The sequence below is a fragment of the Erpetoichthys calabaricus genome, chromosome 8 (genome assembly GCF_900747795.2).
Source record: "Erpetoichthys calabaricus chromosome 8, fErpCal1.3, whole genome shotgun sequence".
NCBI classification, from domain to species: domain Eukaryota; kingdom Metazoa; phylum Chordata; class Cladistia; order Polypteriformes; family Polypteridae; genus Erpetoichthys; species Erpetoichthys calabaricus.
The window spans coordinates 96,051,907-96,077,378 of record NC_041401.2 but is presented as its reverse complement, the minus strand read 5'-3'; the positions used below and the strand labels follow the sequence as shown (position 1 = coordinate 96,077,378).

The 25,472-nt window shown below is 40.6% G+C and overlaps 2 protein-coding genes across 2 annotated transcripts in view; one reads left to right on the top strand and one right to left on the bottom strand.

Annotated features, from left to right (window-relative positions):
* The window catches only part of tmem132e (transmembrane protein 132E), a 636,104-nt gene that overhangs the window by 501,409 nt on the left and 109,223 nt on the right, over positions 1-25,472 (bottom strand). The window lies entirely within an intron of this gene.
* LOC127528948 (zinc finger BED domain-containing protein 4-like) lies at positions 9,777-13,144 on the top strand. Its single transcript, XM_051930791.1, has 2 exons — positions 9,777-10,484; positions 12,566-13,144. Exons 1-2 carry the CDS (start codon positions 9,817-9,819, stop codon positions 13,065-13,067), a joined length of 1,170 nt encoding a protein of 389 aa, XP_051786751.1. The 5' UTR covers positions 9,777-9,816; the 3' UTR covers positions 13,068-13,144.

Sequence of the window (25,472 nt, the reverse complement as noted above, 5' to 3'; positions counted from 1 at the left end):
AGAAACACTGTGGGTCAGTCAATCTACCAGATTGGGGAGGGATTGGCTTTAATACATATAACAATGGACAGCTAAATAAGATTGGTTTTCTGAATTAGGGGAAGTGAAAGTAAAGTCCTGTAGTGGTTATTGCTACAGTCAATGCTCCTCTTGATTTATATACTGTACCTTATTTACTCAAAAAAGTAACAATTTTGAATTAGCAGATAATATTAAACTAGGTGGATCAGCAGACAGAATTTACAGATAATATTAAACTAAATGGATTTGTAGGTGCTCTTGAACTAGTTAAATTCCTCCAGATAGACCTGGATAGAATTTCAGATTTGGAAAACAAAGGAATTGAAGTTTACAAAGTCTACCATTGGAAGTAAAAACAATGGGGCTAGTCTGGTGTTAGAAAATACAGTTTATGATAGAAAAGTCCCAGTCAGTAGATCTTTTCAGGTCCACAGTGTACAGAAGCTTTTAAAAAAGTTGAGAAGTTTCCACCACGTGCTGAAGATTACAAAGCAAACTGTATGTAAATCTCATTTGAACTGCAACATAGCTCTATGATAAAAAGAAAAGGGTTAAAAATAAGGGGATGCGAAATATGATTTTTCCCTCATAGTTAATTAACATGTTATCTTTATTGAGAACTTAATACTGCAGAACATGTCTTTTTTGTGTATGAAAGATGAGAAAACAGCACATTAGTGGTTAACACATATGATGTGGCAATCTACATTTATGCATCACCAAGGATTTTAAATGCACACTTGCAAATATTCAAAAACTGTTTTAACTAGAAAACATTCTAACCTCAGTTATTTATTATCTGCCCTACTACAAATGTAAGGACTCACTTCACATTGACTCACCAAAAGCTAAATTAACACAAACCATATCCGAGTTTTCTTAGGAGACTGCAGAGATTTTTACAATTAAAATGTTTTTCCCATTTGGTGTGTTAGGTTGGCACACTTTTGTCTAAAGGGATATGAGCTCATCTTTAACTTAAGTCAAATGGAAAAGGAATAACACATTCCAATGCCATGCAGAATTAAAGCAGAATAGTAATATTTAAAATCATTAAAAAACACAATATTATAGTATCATAACTCAAATATCACTATAATATCCTATCAAAGGATTCCTATTAATTCCCACCTTTACTGTTTTAAGGCATTACGTAATGATCTTTGTCGGCAACAAAATGATATTCTACCACATACTTTATCTAAATGTTCCTACAAGAGCGGGACTAGCAACAAATACTGTATTTTAATGTACACTGATATTAAACAGAATTGAAATTTAATTAAAATAAACTATGTGTTACATGGCAAGAAAATTTTTATTATTTTCTCACTCAGTTTCTCATACTTGTAAATAATATTAATAAATCCATCCATTTGTTTCCTAAAGTCAAATGTTACAGTTATGGGATTCTTGAGCTCATCATGGCAGCATCATCTGTAAGATAGGGGACAGTGTAACAATACATTACAGAGCCTACATACCCACATTCAGATCAGGCCAGCATAGTTTCACCTAATACAGTAAATCCCTCCTCCATCGCGGGGGTTGCGTTCCAGAGCCACCCGCGAAATAAGAAAATCCGCGAAGTAGAAACCATATGTTTATATGGTTATTTTTATATTGTCATGCTTGGGTCACAGATTTGCGCAGAAACACAGGTAGTTGTAGAGAGACAGGACCGTTATTCAAACACTGCAAACAAACATTTGTCTCTTTTTCAAAAGTTTAAACTGTGCTCCATGACAAGACAGAGATGACAGTTCTGTCTCACAATGAAAAGAATGCAAACATATCTTCCTTTTCAAAGGAGTGCCCGTCAGGAGCACAGACTGTCAGAAAGTGAGAGAAAACCAAACAAATCAATAGGACTGTTTGTTTTTAAGTATGCGAAGCACCGCCGGTACAAAGCTGTTGAAGGCGGCAGCTCACACCCCCCTCCGTCAGGAGCAGGGAGGGAGAGAGAGAGAGAGAGGGAGGGAGCCAGAGGAAAACAGTGAAAAATCAATACGTGCCCTTTGAGCTTTTAAGTATGCGAAGCACCGTGCAGCATACTTAAAAGCTGCACACAGAAGGTAGCAACGTGAAGATAATCTTTCAGCATTTTTAGACAATCGTCCGTATCGTCTAGGTGTGCGAACAGCCCCCCTGCTCACACCCCCTACGTCAGGATCACAGAGAGTCAGCGCAAGAGAGAGAAAGAAAAGTAAGTTGGGTAGCTTCTGAGCCATCTGCCAATAGCGTCCCTTGTATGAAATCAACTGGGCAAACCAACTGAGGAAGCATGTACCAGAAATTGAAAGACCCATTGTCCTCAGAAATCCGCGAACCAGCAAAAAATCCGCGATATATATTTAAATATGCTTACATATGAAATCCGCGATGGAGTGAAGCCGCGAAAGGCGAAGCGCGATATAGCGAGGGATTACTGTACAGCGTTTCTCAACCTTTAAGTATTTGCGACCCGAGTTTTCATAACAGTTTTAATTGTGCCCCCCTACTGTTTTTTTGAAACCCTAATAAAATTTATTCCTATATTTTTTGCTGCCGATACACTGCTACAAGTTTAAAATTTCCCTACGAATAGCAAAATTACGCCACATATGGCAACATTCGCGCCCCCTTTTTTGTTACTTTGCGCCCCACAGTTTGAGAACCACTGACCTAACACATGCATCTTTGGGACAAGATGAAAACTGGGGTAAAGTGACATAATGCAACATAACCCCGAATGGCAATGAGATTAGCAAAGCTTCTGGAAAACACATAGGAGCTCTTGTGAATCACCCTATTTACATTTTTGTGGTCATGACAAATGATTGTTGATTTTACTCTACTCCATGCTTTTCATAGTTCTTATTTTAGGTAATTTTCTGATTTTTTGAAAATTACAATCATATATAATTACTAAAGGATTTCTGTCTCACTTTTTTTGTAATTTATAGCACTCTTTCAAATTTGTCAGGACGTAAATTCTGGACATCATTTTCTGCTAACTATGATATTCCTGCACAGACTCTGGACCAAGAAATACACATGCTAACAAGTAAATCATTAAATACAACATGATATAAAGGGACGTGCACACGTTTTTTTTCCCCTTTATCTGAGATGGGCTTCCCTTTAAATTTAATTCCAACAATGTGCTGAATTTAGTTTTTTTACCATTTCCTTCAGCTTTGAAGGCCATCACATGTAACTCTAGTTCTTTTCATTCCAGGACATGGCCTTATTCAAGATGTGACTAAGGAAATGAGAGGACTAAATGGAAACTGAAAAGGTGAACTGCTGTTTATAAGAGAACAGGTTTCTGGCTGACAGAAGAATAGCAATATATTTCTAATGTGTGCAAAGAAAAGTCTTTCTGCAGTAAAGAGCCCCCAACAGCTTTTAGCCCGCCCAACCCCCCCCCCCCCCCCCCCCAAGTGTAATCAATCCAAATTCATGCAGCAGTACTCTCAGTGAAGGGCTAAATCGCTGCAATCAGTGTTGCTTGACCCCTCTGAGATGCCCCAATTTAAGGAAGTGAATGAGCAACTCAAGTGTGCTGCATCAGCTACAATTTAAAAAACAAAATTATTTGCACTTAAGATGATGCATGTTTCACTCACGCTTGAATAATTGGCCCATCGTAAGAAGTGTCAGGCTGAAATGCAATGTTTTAATCACATACATGGATTCTTTCCAATACTGACTCCAGTCCCCTTAATCGGAAGGTCAGCATAAACTCAAGTGGCTACTATTTGCCAAAGAGCTAGCTGTACCGCCATTCAGATGCAGGTGGCAAACCGGAGGAGGGAAAAAGAAATCATTCCAGAGACCACCAAGAGGCAGAAAGGCATAGGGTTACAGAGAGTACATGGGTAGTTATGAAATGCCGACAGTCATGGTGTAGATCCTAGTAAAACAGTTATCAGACTGCTCTGAAATGAGAAAATGTGCAGATGATTAAATTCCATGCATGTAATAAAAGCCCTATAGTGAGACCTTAAATTTAGCACACCTAACACTAGATGAAGTACGGTAACTCAAATGCTTACTTTGTTTGACAGTAACAACCCACTGTTGCAAGGTGACACCATCATTGAGATACTACAGAAGAAGTTGGGTTTGCTTAAAAAAACAGAACAATTAAGTCAGTGGACTGTAGACACTGGCTACTTCTTAATAAAAAAGAACAATATTTAGGATGTTTATATATTCCCTTAGTTGGTATTCTCCAAGATTCCATTTTTATTTCTCCTCCTGAAAATAATAATTATATTAATTGTGAGCTTCACATTGTAGAATATGCTAAATTGTGAAGATGTTATGTACGTGTGTCTTGTGATAGCCCGTCCAGGACTGGACTCTGGGTTATTCTTCATGTTTCCTTGCATTGAAATAAGCTGGTTTGGAAAAAACGTAAATGCACAAACAAATTAGTGCATGAATGAGTGCAGGTGCTGCGGTGGGCTGGCGCCCTGCCTGGGGTTTGTTTCCTGCCTTGTGCCCTGTGTTGGTTGGGATTGGCTCCAGCAGACCCCCGTGACCCTGTAGTTAGAATATAGCGGGATGAATAATGGATGGATGAATGAATGCAGTTGTATGTGGGTGAACATCCCTTATACTGGTATGTGCCCCCTTCCATGTTGATTCTTACATTAGTCCTAATGTCAACCCTCCATCTGAAAAGAATAAAGGAAAGAATATGGGTGTGCTTGTAGAATATGAATTGTGGTGTCCATCTACCCCATTTAGGGCTGGGCCTTAACTTATGCCTAATAAAACCCTGGGTTGCAACATAGATGACCATAAGTGAATGAATATTAATTACCTTCTGAAGGCTTTGCATCCTGTTCGTTCCTGGTTCTTGCCTTATATCTGATGTGGGCAACACAATAAAATAGGCAGATTTGGAAACTCAATTTTTTATCTCATCTACAACTTCTACCTGCAGACACTTAATGTCAAATGCAACCCTGAAATGTGATGGACAAAGCTGGAAAATGTCAAATGAATGAATGAATGATGGCAGGTGTGCATGTGTAAGTCTCATGATACTCTTGCATTTCGTTGGGTCTAGCTTACATTTAATTCTGAAATTCTAAGGAGATGTTTTTACAAATAAATGAATGCATTGTGATGCTTATAACCACTGTGTGCTCAGTCTTTGGAATGGAAATCAACCAATAAGCAAATAAATACAGCTGTATATGAGGGTGACTTGTGATCATCTTGCATCACATCCAAATATTGACTCTTACCTTGCACCTAACATATAATGTATTCCCAGCATTGGAATTACAAGGGTATGAAAAATTAATCGTACAATTAATGGATGAATACTGCCAGCATCTGAAATGGAACCACTTCAACCACTGGCGGTACTCTATTCAAGGTGCTACAGTGAACATTTGATCAAATAGTTTTTCCTCAGTGAAGATTTAGAAAAATGTGCCGGTACATGCTAGCACGTTAAGCAAAGGTCCCAGTACAGTGAAAAGTAGATCACTGCAATACAATGACAATTGATTATAGTACAGAGTTGGGGGAAGTGATGGTGATGTGAAGATTTTGAAGGATATGTTGGTACTCACTTCCACACTAACAAAAGGTGCAAATATCTTTAAACTTACATCACTGTGTCATTGCAATACATTTACAACCAACTGCAGAGTGAGGAGGAGGGCAATTTTTGAAGAGGTGCTGGTACTCTGTGTTGAAACTGGAAAACGTGCCAGTTCTGTGTACGGAATATAGGTTTTAGTGTGTCTTGTGATATTCTGCCATCCATCCAGGGCTGGTTTCTGTTTGATGTCTAACGCAAACCTACCTTGGAATAGGCAGTTAAGAAAAAGAATGAATGAATGGATGAAAGAGTAAAAGAATGAAATAATGTGGCTCCATGTGAAGGTTTGACATCCCATCCTGCCTTGTGATCTCTGCTGCTGGAAAAGTTCCTATTTCAATACAAACGTTTGAAAAATGTCTAAATGAAATCTATAGGAGCGGCAAAAGAACTCCATTCTGGGCACATCAACAGTGCCAAATGATTCCCACTGGATTTACTCTTTTATTTCAGGCACCTTATTGTGTGCAAGTTGTTGATGATCTATTTAGATCACTTTTCATTCTTTAATTTCCCAAACTAATAATCTGCAGCCAAGCGGTTCTCCTGCATCCTGCAGTTGGACTGAGATGGATAGCTGATTTGGTTGGAGGTAATATTTAATATGCATGGCTACCCAGCCTTGGCTAAGTAAAAGCACCTCCTAATTGAATTGACACAGCAGGCTATTTTTGGATCCTGATACTGCAGAGTAATTAAAGAGCAGGCCAGTCTGTACTTTGGCACAAATCACTTTAGACTTGAGCAGTAGTAGTATTAGGGCTGCTCTTTGTTGTAAAGCTTTAAAATGCCTTAAAATGCCCTTTGACTAGCAGGACGACTCTGCGCTCCACTTCTAACGATGTTCCCATCTCACACAGCTAGAGACTGATGAACCAGCCTTCTCCTGAAGTCTCACAAAACACACACATGCTTGACAGAGAATATAAAAAGGAATCCACTGATTGCCCTACTGTACAGTATGTCTCTTTTATATTATGTTGTATTATATGTGTTATGTTGCCCAGTGGTTAGCGCTATTGCCTCACAGATCCAGGACACTAGATCTGAATCCGATACCTGTACAGAGTCTGCATATTCTCTCCATGCTCACATGGATTTTTTTTCTTCAGGTACTCCAGATTTTTCTCCCATATCCCATAACTGCTAGGTTAACAGTTGCTTCTAAACAGGCATTATGTGGGAATGTTTATGAGTGGCATCTGCACTCTAATGTACTGTCTCACCCAAGGGTTTGTGTAATTGCAGCCTGCAATGGACTGACACTGCATCCAGATTTGGCTCCCGTCTTTTGCTAGATGCTGCTGACAATAGGTCCAGCTCTTCCACATTAAGCTAATTTAAGCAGGTCAAATAATGGATGGTGATAAATTCTGCAGAAGACTGGTGTCCCATTCAGGATTTGTGTCTGCTTTGTGCTAGGGTAGGATTAGAACCCATATTAGAACAAGTTTGTAAAATAACAAAATTAATAATAAAATTATTTAACTATATGATGAAGAGGAAGCTATTGTGATTGTCTCTGGCTTTTCAGAACCCTGAATTAGATGAAGCAGATTTAAGGATGGGCAGCACCATGGCACAGTGGTAGCACTGCTTCTTCACAGTAAGGAGACAGCGGTTCACATCCACGGTTCTCTCTGCGTGGAGTTTGCATGTTCTCTCCATGTATGAATGGGTATCTTCTCACAGTACAAAGACATGCAGGTTAATAATAATAATAATTCATTACATTTATATAGCGCTTTTCTCAGTACTCAAAGTGCTATCCACACAGGGAGGAACCGGGAAGCGAACTCACAATCTTCCACAGTCTCCTTACTGCAAAGCAGCAGCACTACCACTGTGCCACCTGTGAGGTTAGGTGAATAGGTGACCCTAGTGTGTGGTTGGGGTGTGTTCACCCTACGATGGACTGGTGTCCTGTTCAGGGTTTGTTTCTGCCTTGCACCCTATGACAACTGGGATAGGATCCGCGACCCTGTTCAGGACTAAGCAGGTTTTGAAAATGACTGACTGACAGATTTAAGGATGTTACAGTGTTATAATAAATCTGGAGCAGCATGGTAGTGTAAGTGTTACAACTCTTGTTTCATGGATTCATTGTCTTGGCTTTGAATACTGCACTCAATATTGCCTGCATGCACATTGTCACCATGTCTATGTAGGTTTTCTACCAGTCTTCCTCCCACATCCTCAGAGATGTGCAGGTTAGGTTAATTATAAAGAATCTAAACTGGCTCCAGTATGGGTGCATGCATGAGTATGCCCTGCTGTGGATTTATACCCTGTTACGTGAATTACACCCAATACTGCTACGAAAGATTTTGGCTCCTTTAATTAGACTAAGTGCATTTAAGAATGTTATGTTATATAGTATCTGCCTGCAGTGGGTAAGGTTTTCTGTTTCACAACCAATTCTGACAGGATAAGATTAAAGGTAAAAATGGTCCAAACAGGTTCTAAACGTATAGGTTTGTGAGCCTTTACAGTGAGGCGACACAGTGGTTAATAGTTCTGACTCGCTGGTCCAAGGTATTGGCATGCAGTTCCCAGTCTAGTAACCATCTGTGTGGCATCACTGTCAGAGAGTGGCACAGCAATTGTATGAATTAATATGACACATTTTACTTGCTGTGTTAGGAAAATAGTGACATAGGGTGTTTAGCAAACAACATATCAAAGGCTGTCTCTGAAATTGAGCTGTAAATTAATGGTAAACACAGAATGCTTCCAAGAAAACAAACCTTAGATAAATTATTGCTTTTTTAATAGTTCATTAATGAGCAAGGTGTCCAAGAGCTGGGGGCCTTTTTCCATTCTCTGAATATTTTAATGGCACTTTTCAACAGTCAAATGATGCAACAGTAACAAGAACTTGCCTCAATCCCCATTCTACAAATACAACGAATATTACATTTGTTATAGTAAGGTACTTTGTATCTTGTATAAAGATAAGCTGAGTTATGTTTCTACTTAAATTAGTCTAATCTAATCTGGACACTATCATTTAATACAAAATATGAATATGAAACTTACTGTAAATCTACTTTATTATTAAAATCAGCGACTATATTTGACATTGGCAAGAAAATTAACAATAATTTACACATATATGGACACCAAAAGAAAATATTTTTACAGATGCATTGGAGTACAGGGTACCTACTCTAGTCCCCACAGGTCTCATGCAGTAGTCTTGACCACCATGCCACCTGTTATAAAACACTAAACTTTAATGAATATACTGTACCTTTATCAAGTAGCATTAATTTTCTGTCTTTAATTTGTATCTTGGTATCTATTGTTAACCAATATGTATGCATTTTATTAGGGATGCACCGATACCGAAACGGGTATCTGGTATCGGCCTCGATACCACATTTTCTAAAGTACTCGTACTCGTTAAAAGTCCCCCGATACCGGGGACCGATACCACGGTCTGAGAAATGTCTATGTTTGAGCGGCGTGTAAGGGGTTAATCACAGGCGCTGAGTGCCCGCCCCCAGGCCCCGGCTGCAGCTCAGAGCGGGGAGAAGGCGAGGCGAGACATGTCAGCCGTGTGGAACTATTTCAGAGTGAATAAAGACGACAAAACAAAGGCGGACTGCAAATTGTGCTCAGCGAAATTGTCCAGAGGAGGCTCAAAAGGTAGCGCATTTAACACAAGTAATTTAATCAAGCACCTAAAATCCCAACACGACAACGAGTACAAGGAGTTTACCCACGCTTCTAAACCAACACAACCCACGCTGCAGCAAACTTTTGCAAGACGAGAGAAAATGTCCAGAGACAATCCACGTGCTGTGAAAATAACACAGGCAATTATCGAATACATTGCATTGAGTGACCAGCCACTCTCGGAGGTAGAAAATGTGGGATTCCTGCGTCTCCTCCATGTTCTGGAGCCCAGATATGATGTCCCAAGCCGCCGCTACATGACTGACACGGAGCTGCCTAAACTACACGACTCCGTGAAAAAACATATCCACAGCCTACTGCAACCCTCCTCTGCGTTTAGTTTCACCACGGATATTTGGACAAGCAGTGTTAGCCCCGTGTCGCTAATTAGCCTAACCTCCCAGTGGATAGACGAGAGTTTCAAATCGCAACGAGCCATATTACATGCGAAACAATTCCGCGGCTCGCACACCAGCCAGGCTATAGCGCATGTGTTTGAGGAAATGCTCCAGACATGGGGTATACCTAAAACATCAGTACATGTTGTGCTTCGTGACAATGCCAAAAACATGATTAAAGCCATGAATGACGCAGGGCTCCCAAGTCTGCCGTGTGTCGCGCACACGCTCCAACTGGCTGTTAACGAGGGCTTATTAGCACAAAGGAGCATAGCTGATGCTATAGCAGTGGGGCGGAAAATAGTTGGGCATTTTAAACATTCCGCCTTAGCCTACTCCCGCCTCGAGGACATTCAGGGACAGCTCAACCAGCCAATAAAGAGACTGCAGCAGGATGTACAGACGCGCTGGAACAGCACGTATTACATGCTCCAGTCCCTCATTGAGCAAAAGCGAGTGCTGGGGGTGTATGTGTCCGAGCATGAACTCCCAGTCCCTGACTATCTCACCGCTCACCAATGGGCTCTTATGGAGAAGACTGTTGCCATCCTCGCCCCCTTTGAGGAACTAACTAAAAAAGTGAGCAGCTACGACGCACTAGCCTCTGATGTCATCCCAGCTGTGACTGTGCTAGTGAGACTTCTAAACAGAGAAACAGACGAGGACCACGGCGTCAAGACAATGAAAGCAACCTTACTGGCAGCTGTCAAGAAGCGCTTCAGTTACGTCGAGACCAACCCACTGTACTTCATCTCCACCATACTTGACCCAAGGTAAAGTCTGTGTGCTATAGGTATTCAATGATAAACTACAGTACTAAATGTAAGATTAATTTCCATCTGAAATATTATATTATATTTTTGTAACTAAAATACACAAATACAAATGTATGCAATATATATACAGTGGAACCTCTAGATACGAGTTTAATTCGTTCCAGCACTGAGCTTGTATAGCGAATTTCTTGTATCTAGAACAAACGTCCCCATTGAAAATAATGGAAATCCAGTTAATCCGTTCCGCATCCCCAATATATTAACATAAAAATCAATTTTCCTAACAAATAACACTGATAAATTATATATACTGTAGTCTACCTTTAATAAATAACACTGGTAAATAATATAACTGATTATTAAAAGAATCAAAACAAGTGTCCAAAGTGCAGTAGAGCATTCAATAAATCTTTAAATAAATAATCCTTAAAACAGTTGTGAAGTGGAGGTTTAAAGTTGTAATAAAAAGGTTTTCTCTGTAACAGGAGAAGGGATAAAATAAAGGAGTAAGAGGGGGTTGGTCGCTTCAGTGCAAAACCAGCTACAAAGATTGGAATGTTTGGGATGATAGCGAAAGAATGTGCAAAAACTTCTTTCTCATAAAGGGTTTCAGAATGTTTTAGGGAAAGGTTAATTAATGCAAGATGTTTTTCTGTAAGTTGTTTTGATGTCTCTAAGAAGGGTTGTTTTAGGCTTAGTAGAGATAACACATAAGTTGTCCCGTGGGAAGATGTGTGCTGAAACTGATCACTTCTGTATACACTGGTTACACGTAAGCCATTTTGGTTAAGGACACTCAATTAGTATATAAGGGAAGGTTCCGCCCTCAGTTTCTTCGGAAGCTCAACCGTGGGGAACGTGCACACCGCCCGGTATTGGACCAGGCTCACGAGTTGATCCTCTGACGAGACTGACACGCGGGCTCCCTCAGTCTACTGGTCTAGGATGATGGCTCTGGGTCTTTTGATATTACTGTAAGTATAGTATAAGTCATATATATATATTACTGTAAGTCAATAGTACAATTCCTATATCTGCATGTATATTGCTATTATATTGTATGTAACTGATATTATATTTGAACAAGTAAACACAATTGAAGTATTGGACCTTTCCTCTCTGATTCCTGCCTGCTTATTTTCTCTTAAAACCTTGGAACCATTTTCCTAAACTAAAACAAAAGTACATAAGAATAACAATCCTTTAACACGAGGTTAAAACGTCAACAGGAAGCAGTCTTCAAAAAACAGATGACAATCCCCGGTGCTTCTTCTCTGTTAGCATCTCACCTGCTTCTCCCATGCGGGCTCTGCAACAGGCGAGACACTCTTAATGCAGCTGACCTTCTCTACACCGTCCTGCTTCAGCTGTTTGGCTCGCCTGTTCAGCTACACGCGAGCCTGTACTCGCTCGCTCTCTCGCACCGACTTCCTACTGCTGCGGATTCCTGCCTCCTCCTGCAACCTCCGTTCTCTCTCCTCTCCTCTCTTTTCTTTTACTTCTTCACCCCCTTAACCGGCTCGCGCTTCTCTATATATGCGGGGAAGACATGGCAGCTGCTAGGGTTACCACTTTTAATACAAAAAAATAACGGACGCATACGTATTAATTCAAAACGGGACGCGCAATTTCATTCTCAAATACTGGACGATTCCGTATTTTAAAGGACGGGTGGCAACCCTGCCCAGCCCATCAGCCACAGGGCAAATCATGGATGTGGGCAGTTTCCCACCTGTGCACTTAGGTGAGAAACGCAGACACCGCAGATCGCCCTGCGGCTCGCTACAGCTACCACGCCCCCCTTGCTAAGCCGCGAGCTATATCCACAGCCTGGCTCGTGGCTCGTTACATGAGCCAGTGCTCGTATTTAGATCTGAATTTTTCGCTCATACTTTCCTCGTATTTTGAATTTCTCGTATACAGAGGTGATCGTATCTCGAGGTTCCACTGTAATATGAAATATATTTCCCTTATTACTACCAGAAAGCCAAATGGCTGGCATTTGTGACAGTGGTTTAGGGGAAACTAAAATCAGTCCTATTTTTCCACATATTAATACATTCATGAATTTTGTTCAGGTATAAAGATCGCTTCTTCTCCAACAACACTGCTCCGGAGGCCAAGCTGCACCTGAAGCAGGAGCTGCAGATGATGTCCAGAGCTGAGGCAGAGGGGAGTCGGGCAGAAGCTGCAGAACCTCCTGCTAAACTGTTCCTCAAGGCCCAGGCCAGCACTAGCAGCAGTCTGGACACTGTATTTGAAGAAATCGCTAAGGAGCAGCCCCAGGCAGCACAGCCGCTGGCAGCAGGTGCTGCCATTGAGCTCGACACATACCTCGGAGAGGCCCCAAGCCCTCGTGATGACAGTCCTCTGAAGTACTGGGGTGTCAACAAAATCAGGTTCCCCACTTTGGCTAAAATGGCCCAGAAATACCTCTCAGCCCCATGTAGCAGTGTGGAAAGTGAAAGGCTTTTTAGCTCAGTGTCACACATTATAGATGAAAACAGAAACAGGCTGACTGCTGATAATGCAGAAAAGCTACTTTTCTTAAAAAAAAAACCTGCCACTCACTTTTTCTAAATAGGCTCCATTAAGTGAGTCGTCTTAGACTTGATGTTAATACCTACCTCAGTTGCACTGATTGCCACAGTTCTATGTTAGTGGATGTTGTTAGTTTATTCAAATATTGTGCACTAAATAGCAAAGATGTTTATTAATGCCCCTTGTGTTGTCCAAAGCGGCAGAGTTTACAACAAACTGAAAAAAATACTTGAGTTGCACTGTCACTGTTTAAATTTTTTTTATAATTATTTATTCTGTAATATGTTGCATACAACATGCTTTTCATTTTAAATAAATGTTCTTAATTCCAAACTAGTCCCTTGTTTTTTTTGTTAAATTATATGACTAAAGCTGTTACCTGTAAATTTAAATCATGTTTTTATTAAGTACTCAGTATCGGCAAGTACTCGGTATCGGCGAGTACTGAAATGCAAGTACTCGTACTCGTACTCGTTTTCCAAAAAAGTGGTATCGGTGCATCCCTACATTTTATGTTACAAACTTGATAACCCCCGCTGCAGTTTGTAGTGTTGGCTGACAAAAATTGTTTATCAAATCTCAAGTTTTCTTGCAGAATGGAGATATAATTTGCTGTTGCCCTCTGATGGTAACCATAGACATCTGGTCTAAAAGAAAATTTTATATCAAAAAAATCCATGAAAAAACCTTGTTACTCTTGATGACATGTCAAATTGACCAGTAGTATACCCAGTGTCCCAAACACAAGTATTTTGACTAAAATACTGTTCAATAAAACACTTTTAGAAAACACTCTCATGAATGAAAACAGAATATGTTCAGACCCGAAAAAAATTGCCATTATATTTATATTCATATCCACTCCTGGATCCTCAGAATTATTTAGTGTCAGTTTGTGAAATTGCACCAGTGAATTGATCTTCTGCTTGTTGAAGCATCTCAGATATGCACAAGTATGAGGCATGTTCTCTTTCTGATGTTTTTACTAGGTTTTCTTAAACTTGTAATTTTCAATTGTACTTTTCTCCCTGTGCTCTCTGCAATCACATGAAGTGCAATGTTAGCCAATGAGTAAGCTGTTAGTGGGATGGCCTCGTGACCAATGAATGAAGAGGAGACGGGTTTTCAATTTAAATGCCCACGTGTCATATCTCGAAGAGGCTTATTTAACAATATCTTATTTAAAATTCACATGTTCGGAATGTTGTCAAATGGCTTCACGTATAACATATGAGTAACGTGAGATTTTTTTCATGGGGGTGTGGTATAATGGGTCCGCGGCTTACAAGAAAGGCCAGTTTTTAAATAAATATTCGCCACACTCGCACCTTATAGAGGGGGCATGGTAGTGTGGCTGGAGCAGTTCTCAGACGCGAAGTGGTGCGGGCGTTTCCTCGCTTAAGTGCACAGGTGAGGAATCATCTGTATCCGTAACTGATGCTAGGAGCTGCTAATCGCCACACCTGTGCCATGAACCCATTACAAATAGAAGAGCAAGTGCAGAGGGAGAAAAAAAAAAAGATCTAAAGGAAGAATGGAAGTAAAAGGAGGAAGAAAGGGAAGCTGAGAGCCATTGTTGGTGTATGCAAGTGAGTGAGAGCAGGCTTGCTGTAAGAAGGAAGGCAGCTGGGAAGTGAGACCTAGTGGGGTGTTTGGCCAGCACCCGGTGGCAGACGGATTGGGTCACTCCTGCTGAGATTTACATAGGAACAGGAGTGACCATGATCGTGTAAGGCAGCAGAAGGCAGTGGGAGTCGGAGACTTGGGAGGTGGAAGCCCCAGCATGAGCACCCTAGTCGCTGGGGAACCCAAGTCTTGGTCTGGTGGAGCCCTACAGAGCCAGGGACTGAAAGGCTTCCAGACCGAGGGAAGAAGTCAGCTGCCGGTAGGGAGACTCCCCCGGTGTATAGCCTGGATGGGGGAAGCAGGGGAGCCGCCAGTTGAATAAGGCACTGGGTTTTAAAGGACTGCTTCCAGCCAGGATTTTAACCTTGGTTTTAAAGGATTTATTTATTGGATTTTAACCGCCACATTTTCACTGTTTTTAATGGATTATTTATTTGACGTTTTGAAGCACTGCAATAATTTTAGGATTTTGTTTGGATTTGTTTTGTTCATTTTTAACAAAAGCACTCCTGCACTTGGTCCCTTTCCTCTTGCTTCATTTTGGTGTCCTCATTGTCCAGGTCGTCAGGTTTAAGAGGCTCCCAAAGGAGAGAAGACCCGAATCATCACAGGGGGGTCTTTGATATTGTTTGCTGTTGTCCAGCATTTCAGCCTACTCTATCAGAAACTTTGTTGACTCTGTTTTGGATGAAAACATAATACATATTTTTCCCCGGGCATCAATACAAAGTACTTGGGGTAAGCAACATAGGTGGAATATTTAATTGAGACACAGTTTTTACAAACTGAGATTCTTGGGAAAATAAGCAATGTGTTTCAAAATAATTTTCATCATGTGCCCTTTAACGCTAATGCCTAGACAAGTTATTTTCAATTATTTTTTTTACACAAAGAAATGTAAGTTGTTTTAACATAAGAAAAAAGAAAAACAACTTTCTGTCAAGCAATGCACGATTGAGTAAAGATATTTTTAAATAAGGCGCCACAGTACAGGACTGGATTGCCCTGCTGCCTCACAGTTCCAGAATCCAGGCACAGGTGTAGTCTGTGTGGAGTGCGCATGCTCACCTGGTGTCTGTGTCAATTTTTCTTTGGTTACTCTGACTTTCCTTCCACATGCCAAAGATGTCTGTATTAGGTCAAGTATGAGTATGTGACTACCCGGAGATGATAATCTGTTCGATCCAGGGCTCGTCCCTGCCTTGTGTCGGGTGTTGCCTGGACAGAGCAGGATTAAACAGGTTTGATAATGGAAGGATGGATAGATATATTTAAACACATTAGTATATAAAGATTTATGTTACATGTAACTTATAGCTCATCTCCTTATGATTATATCATCATTCTATTATAATAGCCACTCATCTATTTTCCACATCCTCTTTTCCTAGTATAAATGGTCTTACAGGTAGCAGTCTACATCAGCTAAATGCTGATATTAGATTTAACACATAGGCTTTAATGTTTAGGCTTGCTGATTCTACATTATGGATGAACAATGAAACAGAATTAGTTTGGGTTTATGTTTACAATTGATAGTGTTATAGATGACACACGTTGGCTGGCATCTCAGTCAGGATGGATGGTTCCTTATTCTGTCTAAAGGCCTTTTTTAAAGGAAGGATATGAGTGGACAGGAATCCTGAATGGGTTGGTTAGTGGTTCCTTTCCTAGTCAGGAGGCCGTTACAATGGGAGTAGAGAGAGAGAGACTGCTTCCCAGGGCTATGTGTTCCCCAGTACACTAGGTGGTGATATCTCTGGCGTGATTCCCGTTCAAGCAGCCTTAGGGCTGCATGGGAGCTGTAGTTTTGTTGGGCAGCCCTGTTGGGGTCCTTGCATGCTGCTAGGGGAGCTACTGAGAGTAGGCTCCCCTGTCACAGAGCGGTTCCACCTGACCGGTAATCATGTTGCATCGGAAGTACTCCCTGGTTCACTGTGTAAAGGACATCTCCAGCTTTCCCCAGGAAGTCTGAGCTGCGAGGTAGTGGACAAAGCTCATCTGAGAGAAGTGGTTGGAGAAAAGGAAGAGAAGAAAGAAATAATTATTCTATTTGGAATTGCAACTATGTGAAATCTTGTAAAGATATTGGGGTTAATAAAAACCTTCATTTTCAACTTGTGTGTTGGCCATTGTGTCTGAGGTTTGGTGGTTACACTCCCTATAGGTCACAATTGCTATGTATCATCCACTTCATGCACCTTCTTAATCCATCAGCAGATCTCACAAATAAATGGCATAAGGCAGGAAACAACTCTGAACAGAGCAACAGTAAATGGCAGGACACAACTCACCCATGGTGGGGCAATTTAGGCCAACCAAACATCTGGAGTACCTAGATAACATCTGCATGATCCCTATGGGAACATGCACAGTCTACACCATTAGGGACAGGCGTCAAAAACATCGATCACCAGTGTAACAGTTAGAGGGCGCTATCGCTCCCTTGAACCCTTGATCCAGTCGCCAGACACCAGGTAAAAGTCCAATATGACTTTATTTTATCAATAAACAGTGCACAAAGCACCCTCCACTCCACAATACTCATAAACTACACAATAATACAATCAATAATCAATCCTCCACTCCCAGACGCGTTGCCACCCTTCCACCCAGCTCAGCTCATCCATCTGGGATTTCCCAGAGTCCTTTATAGTCCATGACCCAGAAGTGCTTCTGAGCCCCTGTCCATGTGATTTCTTAGCACTTCCGGTTCGGATAAAAACCACTCTTTCTTCATCTCGGAAGCACGTTGTTCCTTTTGTCCATGTGACCAGGACGCACTTCCGGGTTTTAGGGCACGTAGTATTCCCTGAGCCTCCCTACAGCGTCTCCTGGTGGTCCCCATGGTATTCAGCAGGACTGGTTGTAAAAACTACAAGGTTCATGAGGCCCTGCTGGAATTCGGGGAACTTCCATGCTGCCGGGAGGGGCTCCTTCTGGCGGCTTGGAGGTGTTGGCCAGAATATATGGCCGGCCATCCTTCACACCAGGCAAGAAGCCACTCTGGGCAGGCACGTTTACCAACAGAGTTCTTAATCGCTCAAAATACACAGAGAATAGTTATATGAACATTAAGAAAACAAACTACATTTAGCAAGTGAGAGGTGTCAAAAGCTGGAGGGCACACATAGTGCTACTAGTCCAATTCGGACTTGCCAATCATCCACTGTAACCCCATGTGAATTCTAGGAGGTCATGTAAATGCCACATTGTCCTCTATGACCAGGCTGGATTTTGAAACCAGGTTCCTGGAGCTATAAACCGCTAGGCCTCCATGCTGCCCAAGTTATATTTTATTTTTTACAAAATATCTTTCAGTAAACCTTGAACCTCCTTTAACAGAACACCTGCTATAAATAGAAGATGCCCTTCTGTTAAGTAGGAAGAAATGAAATTCTTTTTGTGCCTAGGCAAATAGTAATTTTCTTTCATCAAGGGCTGAAACAAGACACCTCTGGGAGGATTCTTTGCATCTGTGAGAGGTACAGTTTAAAAAAAAATATATTTCTAAGATGATGCATTCCTACATAGCTAATCAGGTCTCCTAGTGAAATCCAGAGACTAGACTGGCTAATGATGCTTTTTTTTACAATATTCTACATGTAATGTCAGGCTGCCCAGGTGTTCAAATAATCCATCACTCTGCTTGCATTTGTTAGGTTGTGGGAGAACGATTGCAGATGATAGGAACGCAGGAACGCTGACCTTGACTGAAGTTTTCATCTTGCCGCTGCGTTTTGATAGACTACAATTTTTTCCACTCTGCTGCGCTGCTAGCTCTGGGGTGACCTATATGTGCGACTGCGTTCTCCTGAATGCATCGTGTCATGTTTTTCCCTTCTGCTTTGTAGCTAGAGAACGAGACGGAGGCAATAACTTGGCCTGCTTTGGGCGTCTGTTTATTTTATTTCCAATTAATTTTTCTCACGTCACTACCTCTCTGAGCCTTCTCTGTTTGCTGGAGGATCGGGCTTGCATTCTGATTACGCAGCCAGCAAGCCAGCCCAAGCTGCGCGCATCACTAACAAGATGAGTGGAGCACAGTCTCAGCCAGCCAGCAACTTACAGAATGGGAAGAGCCTCAAAATTCAACTCAGAAGGTGGATGTGAGCCAAAGTTGTGGACAGAAAAGATCATTGAACTGTAGCTGCCACTTGGTATCCAAGTCATGGTCATTCACCAGAAGAAAGAAGCTTTGCTCATCAGTTTATTTCGTTGTAGAACTGGTATGCTGTATTGCTGTTTTCATCCTTGAACCACATAATATTCTGCAAAACCGTATTATCCACTTAAAGGTCACTTGGGGCATGAGTGCATGCCAATCTACTGCTCAAAATAGGGTCTAAATTAGAACTGTCAGTTAACCTGCAGTAAATATTTTGGGGATGTCAGAAGACAACCAGCAGACTAGAAGAAAACACCATATAGAAATGGAGAGAACATACAAACTTAATACAGACAATGACGGTGTATCCGATTCGATTCCAGAACTCCATGTTCTAGTGGCTCCATATGATGCTGCCTCCTTTAATTTAAAAAATTCAGGATCAGGAAACTCAGGAATTTCAATAGTAAGGCAAAGTGTTTTTACTTTAAAACTAAAGCAGTCAACCATGCCCACTTTGAAAGTGTACTTGGCTAGGGTACGTATTGAGAGGTAATAATGGCAACTTCAACACTTAGTTTAAGAAGAGACCAGGCAGCTGTAAATAAGCAAGCCAGTCTTTGCTCTTTCTTTGAAGGTAGGTATTGCCTCCACATGATGTGCATCTACGCATTTTGTACACCTACTTTTACATGGCCCTGCAATGCTGGGTGCACTGAAGAACCATCCATGGATGGGATGCCATTGCATCATGAGGCACACTTCCAGACACAGCACATAATTGAGGAGAAAGAGAACAAAGAGCACTCTGACAAAACCTAATCACTACACTTAGGCCAAGCAAGGAACAAAGTGCGGTGTCCATGGTGCTAGCTCAGCTATGATCAGTTCTTCTTTTGTAATGCAGTTGTAAGGGTACACACATTTAGAAATAATTTGATTTGTACATTTTCCAGACGGGAAAGAAACTAGGTTGTTTACTGTGTCAGCCTGGAGAATGTCCCCCAGTTTGTTGTGATTTCAGTCTAGTCTGAGATGTTGAAAGGGACTGTTAAAAAAGAAGAGCTGCTTAGGCATTTGGATTCTTTGTGAACATTAATTACGAAAAAGAATGTCTGCTAAATAAATTTAAAATCAATAAATCTCCCTTCCATCCCATGTCCAAGAAGATTGGACAGTGGAAATGTTGAGCTTGTGGAGTGACTATAGAATATATAATGAAACATGGAGAGAGATCTAACAGATTTTAGAAGAGGAAACTTAATTGAGTGTAGACAGTCTTTACTTTTCAACCACCAATTTAAAGGTGTAACTGGAGGAATGCGAAGAGTGAAGTTTAGTCCACATCATTATACTTTAGGAGTCTGATCAGCTGACAGATTTCATGATGGCATGTTGTGAGGGAGACATTCACCCATAGCACTTATTCATTTCTTAATGGCAGATTTTGTGTTTTACCAGTGTGGATGCGTTCAAATCTGCCTGGATAGAATGAACCATTCATCCACTGAAATATTCACTTCAGAAGTGCTACAGTGCATTTATTTGTTGTTGTTATTATTATTCCTGTAATAGAGCATAAGTCTGTTCAGAAAGGCTTAGTTTGGGCTCCAGATCCTCCAGGAATGTTTTCTTCTACCCAGAGCTATTGGGACAGGATCCAGCTAAGCATAGCCTTGAACTGGAATAAGCAGCTTGAAAAGAATGAATACATGAAACCTCAATGCAGCGAAGATACGGTATGTTCCAATTTTCTGTGACTTTGTATTTTATTAACAAACTAGGAAGATAAATGAAAATCAATCTGTCAGTCAATGGACCCTATGATAGATTGGTGCCTCTTGAATGAATGAAGCAGCAACAAATTTGGATTAGAAGTCTTTCTGTGTGTTGTGTGATCACAGGTTCCCATTACTTGGACCTCAGCCTTAAGAACTAAATTAGTCAACAATCAGAAACACTGGCCAACCTTTCTTCATATTTGTGTTATAAATGTGGCCCTTTATGCTCCAGCCTCAGGCTTAGGAAGCAGATCAGACAGATGTCTAAAACTGCGGTGGCAGAACTATTTTTGTAAAGGTTGTAAATGCAAGAAAAAGATAATAAAACACACAACACTTTACAGAATTACTTTGGCTGCTTCACCTCCCAATGGGCTCGTTTGCAAGGTGTCTGGCAGCAAAAACTTGCAATTGTTCCAAATTGCTACATTTGTGCTGATAATTCTTAATTATACCTAATCAATGAAATTATTTTCATAATAAGCAATTAATCTACATCTCAGGAAAATAAAGACTGTAATTACTTTTTGACAAAAAACTGTGTGGCTGCTCTGACTTTGAAATATGTTGCATTTTATTTTTCTCATCATTACAAAGTTTTTGATGGTCTGTACCTTAAATGAACTGAAAGTTCTTTGTTTCTCTTGCTGACTAAGATCCATTAATACAATCTCACAATACTGAGATTTGTCTGAATAGCATCAAATGATCGCCTACCTCCACTGCTAAAAGCATTTTCTCCCTGATACAAATACAGTTAACCACTTTTTTTTGCCTTTTTTCACTTATCTCTATTTAAGGCTGATCATAACGTTGTGTGGCTCCTGGTGTTGTATTTCAGTGAGACACTGGGATCATATGGAGGTGTCACCACTTTCAGCCTTGGAAAGCTTGGGAGGATCGTCAGTACTTCACTGTTTTTTAAAGAAGTGGAAGAGTTTTACCCAAAAGGTATAGCTGTGTGCATGAGTGACTTTGAACTGGCACGCCACACTAGATACTTTCTAACCAACGAGAGCCTGAAGTGGTTGAAACAAGTTTGGTAATGGATGGATGGATGAAAGCAGCAGCAGCTAAACAGTTTCAGCTATCTTCAGCTTGTATCAAAACAGTGATGCAAAATGGAACATGAGGGAGAGGCCTTGCAGAAGACAAAAGCAGAACAGACCTCAGAGCAAGCATGGAATTATGTCTATGACGTTTGAACTTGATTTCCTGGGCAATCCTAGTATCTGCAGATAGCCTGCAATGAAAGCCTCACAAGCTGTAAGATGGTGCCTGTCATCTAAATGAATTGTGCGCAGGCTGCTCAAATCTGAGGCCCTGCAATCATTTCTTCTTTGGTATGCTTTTCCAGAAAATGAATACTCATAATGAGTTCCACACTGCAAGTCTGTAAATGGGAAGAGTGCTCTATACACATATATTAAATTAATTCTTTTTGTCTTATTTCTCCTATCCTTTAACTGTCCAGTGCATTTGATTTATTTTATCCCATAACATTGTTGAATGTCTGTAAAGCATTTCAAGAGAATGTTCATGAAGAAAGGCACTATACATCGTATAGAGCAGGGGTAGGCAACGTCGGTCCTGGAGTGCCACAGTATGTGCAGGTTTTTGTTCCAACCCAGTTCCTTAACGAGAACTCAATTATTGCTGATGAAGCACATATTGCTTAAGTGACATTTTAATGCTTCATTTTAGTGGTCTCGCTTGTTAAGGTTCTCCAACCTTAATTGCTTATTTCAATCTTAAACTGCTGCATTCAGTGTTTTAATTGCTCCTTATTAGCAATAAGATGTAAAACAGGGGTAGGCAATGTCGGTCCTGGTGAGCCGCAGTGGCTACAGGTTTTCATTCAACCCAATTGCTTAATTAGAAACCAATCATTGCCAATCTCAGACCTTATTTAATTTCATGGCTTGTTAGTCTGTGCAATGTAAGGCTCTTATATCGTAGATTTTTTTCCTTTCCAAAGATATCATCCAAATGATATGAAGCCTAAAACAGATCATTTTCAGTCTGTCACATTTTTCTATTAAGTGTTTTATTAAATCAAACTGTGCATTATGAACACACACAGATGTAATTGGAAAAAAGTTAGCTGGAGAACTGCTGGCTGCTTTGTCTTTTACATCTTATTGCTAATAAGGAGCAATTAAAACACTGAATGCAGCAGTTTAAGATTGAAATAAGCAATTAAGGTTGGAGAACCTTAACAAGCGAGACCACTAAAATGAAGCATTAAAATGTCACTTAAGCAATATGTGCTTCATCAGCAATAATTGAGTTCTCGTTAAGGAACTGGGTTGGAACAAAAACCTGCACATACTGCGGCACTCCAGGACCGACGTTGCCTACCCCTGGTATAGAGTGACTGAATGACAGGATGGTAAAGTTACAGCATGATGGCTAGTTAGTAGTGCTGTCTCAGAGATCTAACATCCGAGGCTCAAATCAAGCACCTGTTGGCTGTCCATGTGTTGTATTTCTACCTTCACAACATGCCTGTTAGGCCTTTCCTTTGTGTACTCCCATATTCCAAAACACATGCACCTTACTTTAATTCAGAGGTTCCCCATTCCAGTTCTGGAAAGCAACAGTAGCTAGTCTGACCCAATCCAATTATTGAATTAGAACTTGATACCTGCCAGTGACAGGACTTGTTATCTAGTTTTATGGTTTGTTAGTGTTTTCATTCTCCCACCTCAGATAACTCTTATCATGTAGATTTTTCCTTTCTGAGGATATCCTCCAAATGGTTTGTGGCATGAGGCAGATTAGCAGTTCTCAGTCCTTCACTTTTTCTCTTCAAGTAGTTTTAATTACGGCTACTTCATGGCAACCACAAATAGCTGTAAGTGAGACCATGTTAGTTGGTAACATGCCAGTTCCTTAAGCAGCTGCCAATTCATAACGAGATGCATATGGCAAAGAATACAAGAAGCAGTTACAAACAGCAAATACAGCAGTCGTAAAATTAAAAGAAGCAGGTTTGAGAATTTTAACATGCAAGTTAATTAAAATGAAGCATACAAATGTGGCTTAAGCCATAGCTATGACAGAAGCAATAATTAGATTCTAGTTAACAAATTGGGCTGTAACAAAAAAAAAACAAAACAAAAAACTGCAGGCACTGTGGCCCTCCAGTACTGAAAATGGAAACCGCTGTTTTAATTGGTGACTCTGAATTGTGCCCATAGTGCATGTGCCCCGTACAGGTCTATTTCCCTTTATGTACCCAATGGCATAGGCCCCAAGTCATTTTAAACCTAATGTAGAATGAATTAAGCTGGTCTGAGAAGAAATTTGTTACATATATTGCATCATTAAAACAATTATTCTTAATTGGTCCATCTCAGTAACTATCCTTCAAAGTATTCAGAGTGAATTGGCTAAGTTAAAAAAGAATTGTGTCCCGGAGTACTAAGATCCTACCATCAAAAAATGGGGTCACTCAGTTAACACATTAACCATTCATACCAGCAAAAGGCATTAGCCTAGCCCAATACCAAACACAGTTCTCCATTACCAAAGGCAGATTTCTTCATGGTGACACGCTGGGCCTGTCAATCTCCTGTTTTGTTCCCACTGCAGTACCAAGGAGATGTCCAGTGAGGACAACCAGCTCCACCACTTCTGGTTCCCCATCCATAAAGTCCACAGCTGCCAGAAAGAGGCGTTCAATTTGGTGCACCATAAAACGGAGCTCCTTGCAACGTGATAAAACCTACTTACTTATCTAGCCCAACGGGGTTCTTGTTTTGTTTTTGTTATTCTCTATATACTGGCGTGCATAGCAGCCCTTTTCACTGATTTTTGTTGGGACTGGATGAAACAGGGACAACCAGATTTCCACCCCAACATTTATCTATGTGACTTGCAATACTTCACTCAACCAGAAAGGATAAATCTCACTATAAACAAAGTAGCTGGCCAAAGAATAAAAAAAGAAAAAGGTGTGTTAGGCAGAAAAGCCCAACTCAGAAAATATTAATATTTACTTTTACCTTATAAAAGGTTATTTAAAATAAGATGTTTTCAAAAGGAAAGAAATGGTTTGTGTCACTAAACATACATTACACTTGCTATATCACTGTGTCACACACTTTAGGAGGCCACTTTCTGAAATGCTATAAAAAAAAAATAAACAGGTCCAAGTCTGTGAAAGGGCACGCCATGGGCGCATTATAGAATTCCTGCATTTTCAACATAGAGTGGGCCTCTCTCCATCTATGAATAAAATGAGGGACGATTCATTTTCTATTTCCCATCACCAATTAAGAAAGGTTTGCCTTTACTTTATTCTGATCTTCTCTTTCTTTATGTAAGCCTTCTTGTAATTCTCCCTTGCAGCACTGACATTGTCTGAATTCAATGAGCAAAGCACATTATCAACATAAGAGATAATGCAGATACAGTAATAGCAAAGTCACAAAGAAAAGGAAGTAAAAAGAGCTTGCTTAAAAATATTGAGGAAGAATAGGTAGCACTACTACGTCACAAAACTAGGGTCCTTTCTGTGTGGAGTCTGCATGTTCTCTTCATGTCTTTGTCAGCATTTGCACCTTGTACCTCAGTTTTACTCCTATTTCACAAATGTGCAGTGCTTAAATTTTCCAGTGCGAGTGTGTACTTGAGTGTGCTCTTCAATTCATTTCAACACATTTCACCCCAAGCTGCAATGCCCATATGTGCTTCTCCCTCAATCTTTTAATGAGGAAAATGGGTTCAGAGTAAAAGTGGATGTAAAATATGCGAGTGTTTGGATCTTGCACGTTTGTATATTGGACCAACATTTAAATGTAACTGACTAAATGCCGCTTGCACGTCTTGCAGTTCTTCTCTCATCTGGAGGACATGCAGATAATATTCTCTGGTAATCTGAAAATGCATAATCGAAGAGGTGGAATGACATCCCATGCAGGC

Excerpts from the sequence above, each read along its gene's own strand:
- LOC127528948 (XM_051930791.1), top strand. The coding sequence starts at position 9,817 with ATGCTCCAGACATGGGGTATACCTAAAACATCAGTACATGTTGTGCTT. Across the intron at positions 10,485-12,565 it reads TCCACCATACTTGACCCAAG|GTATAAAGATCGCTTCTTCT; the intron begins GTAAAGTCTGTG and ends AATTTTGTTCAG.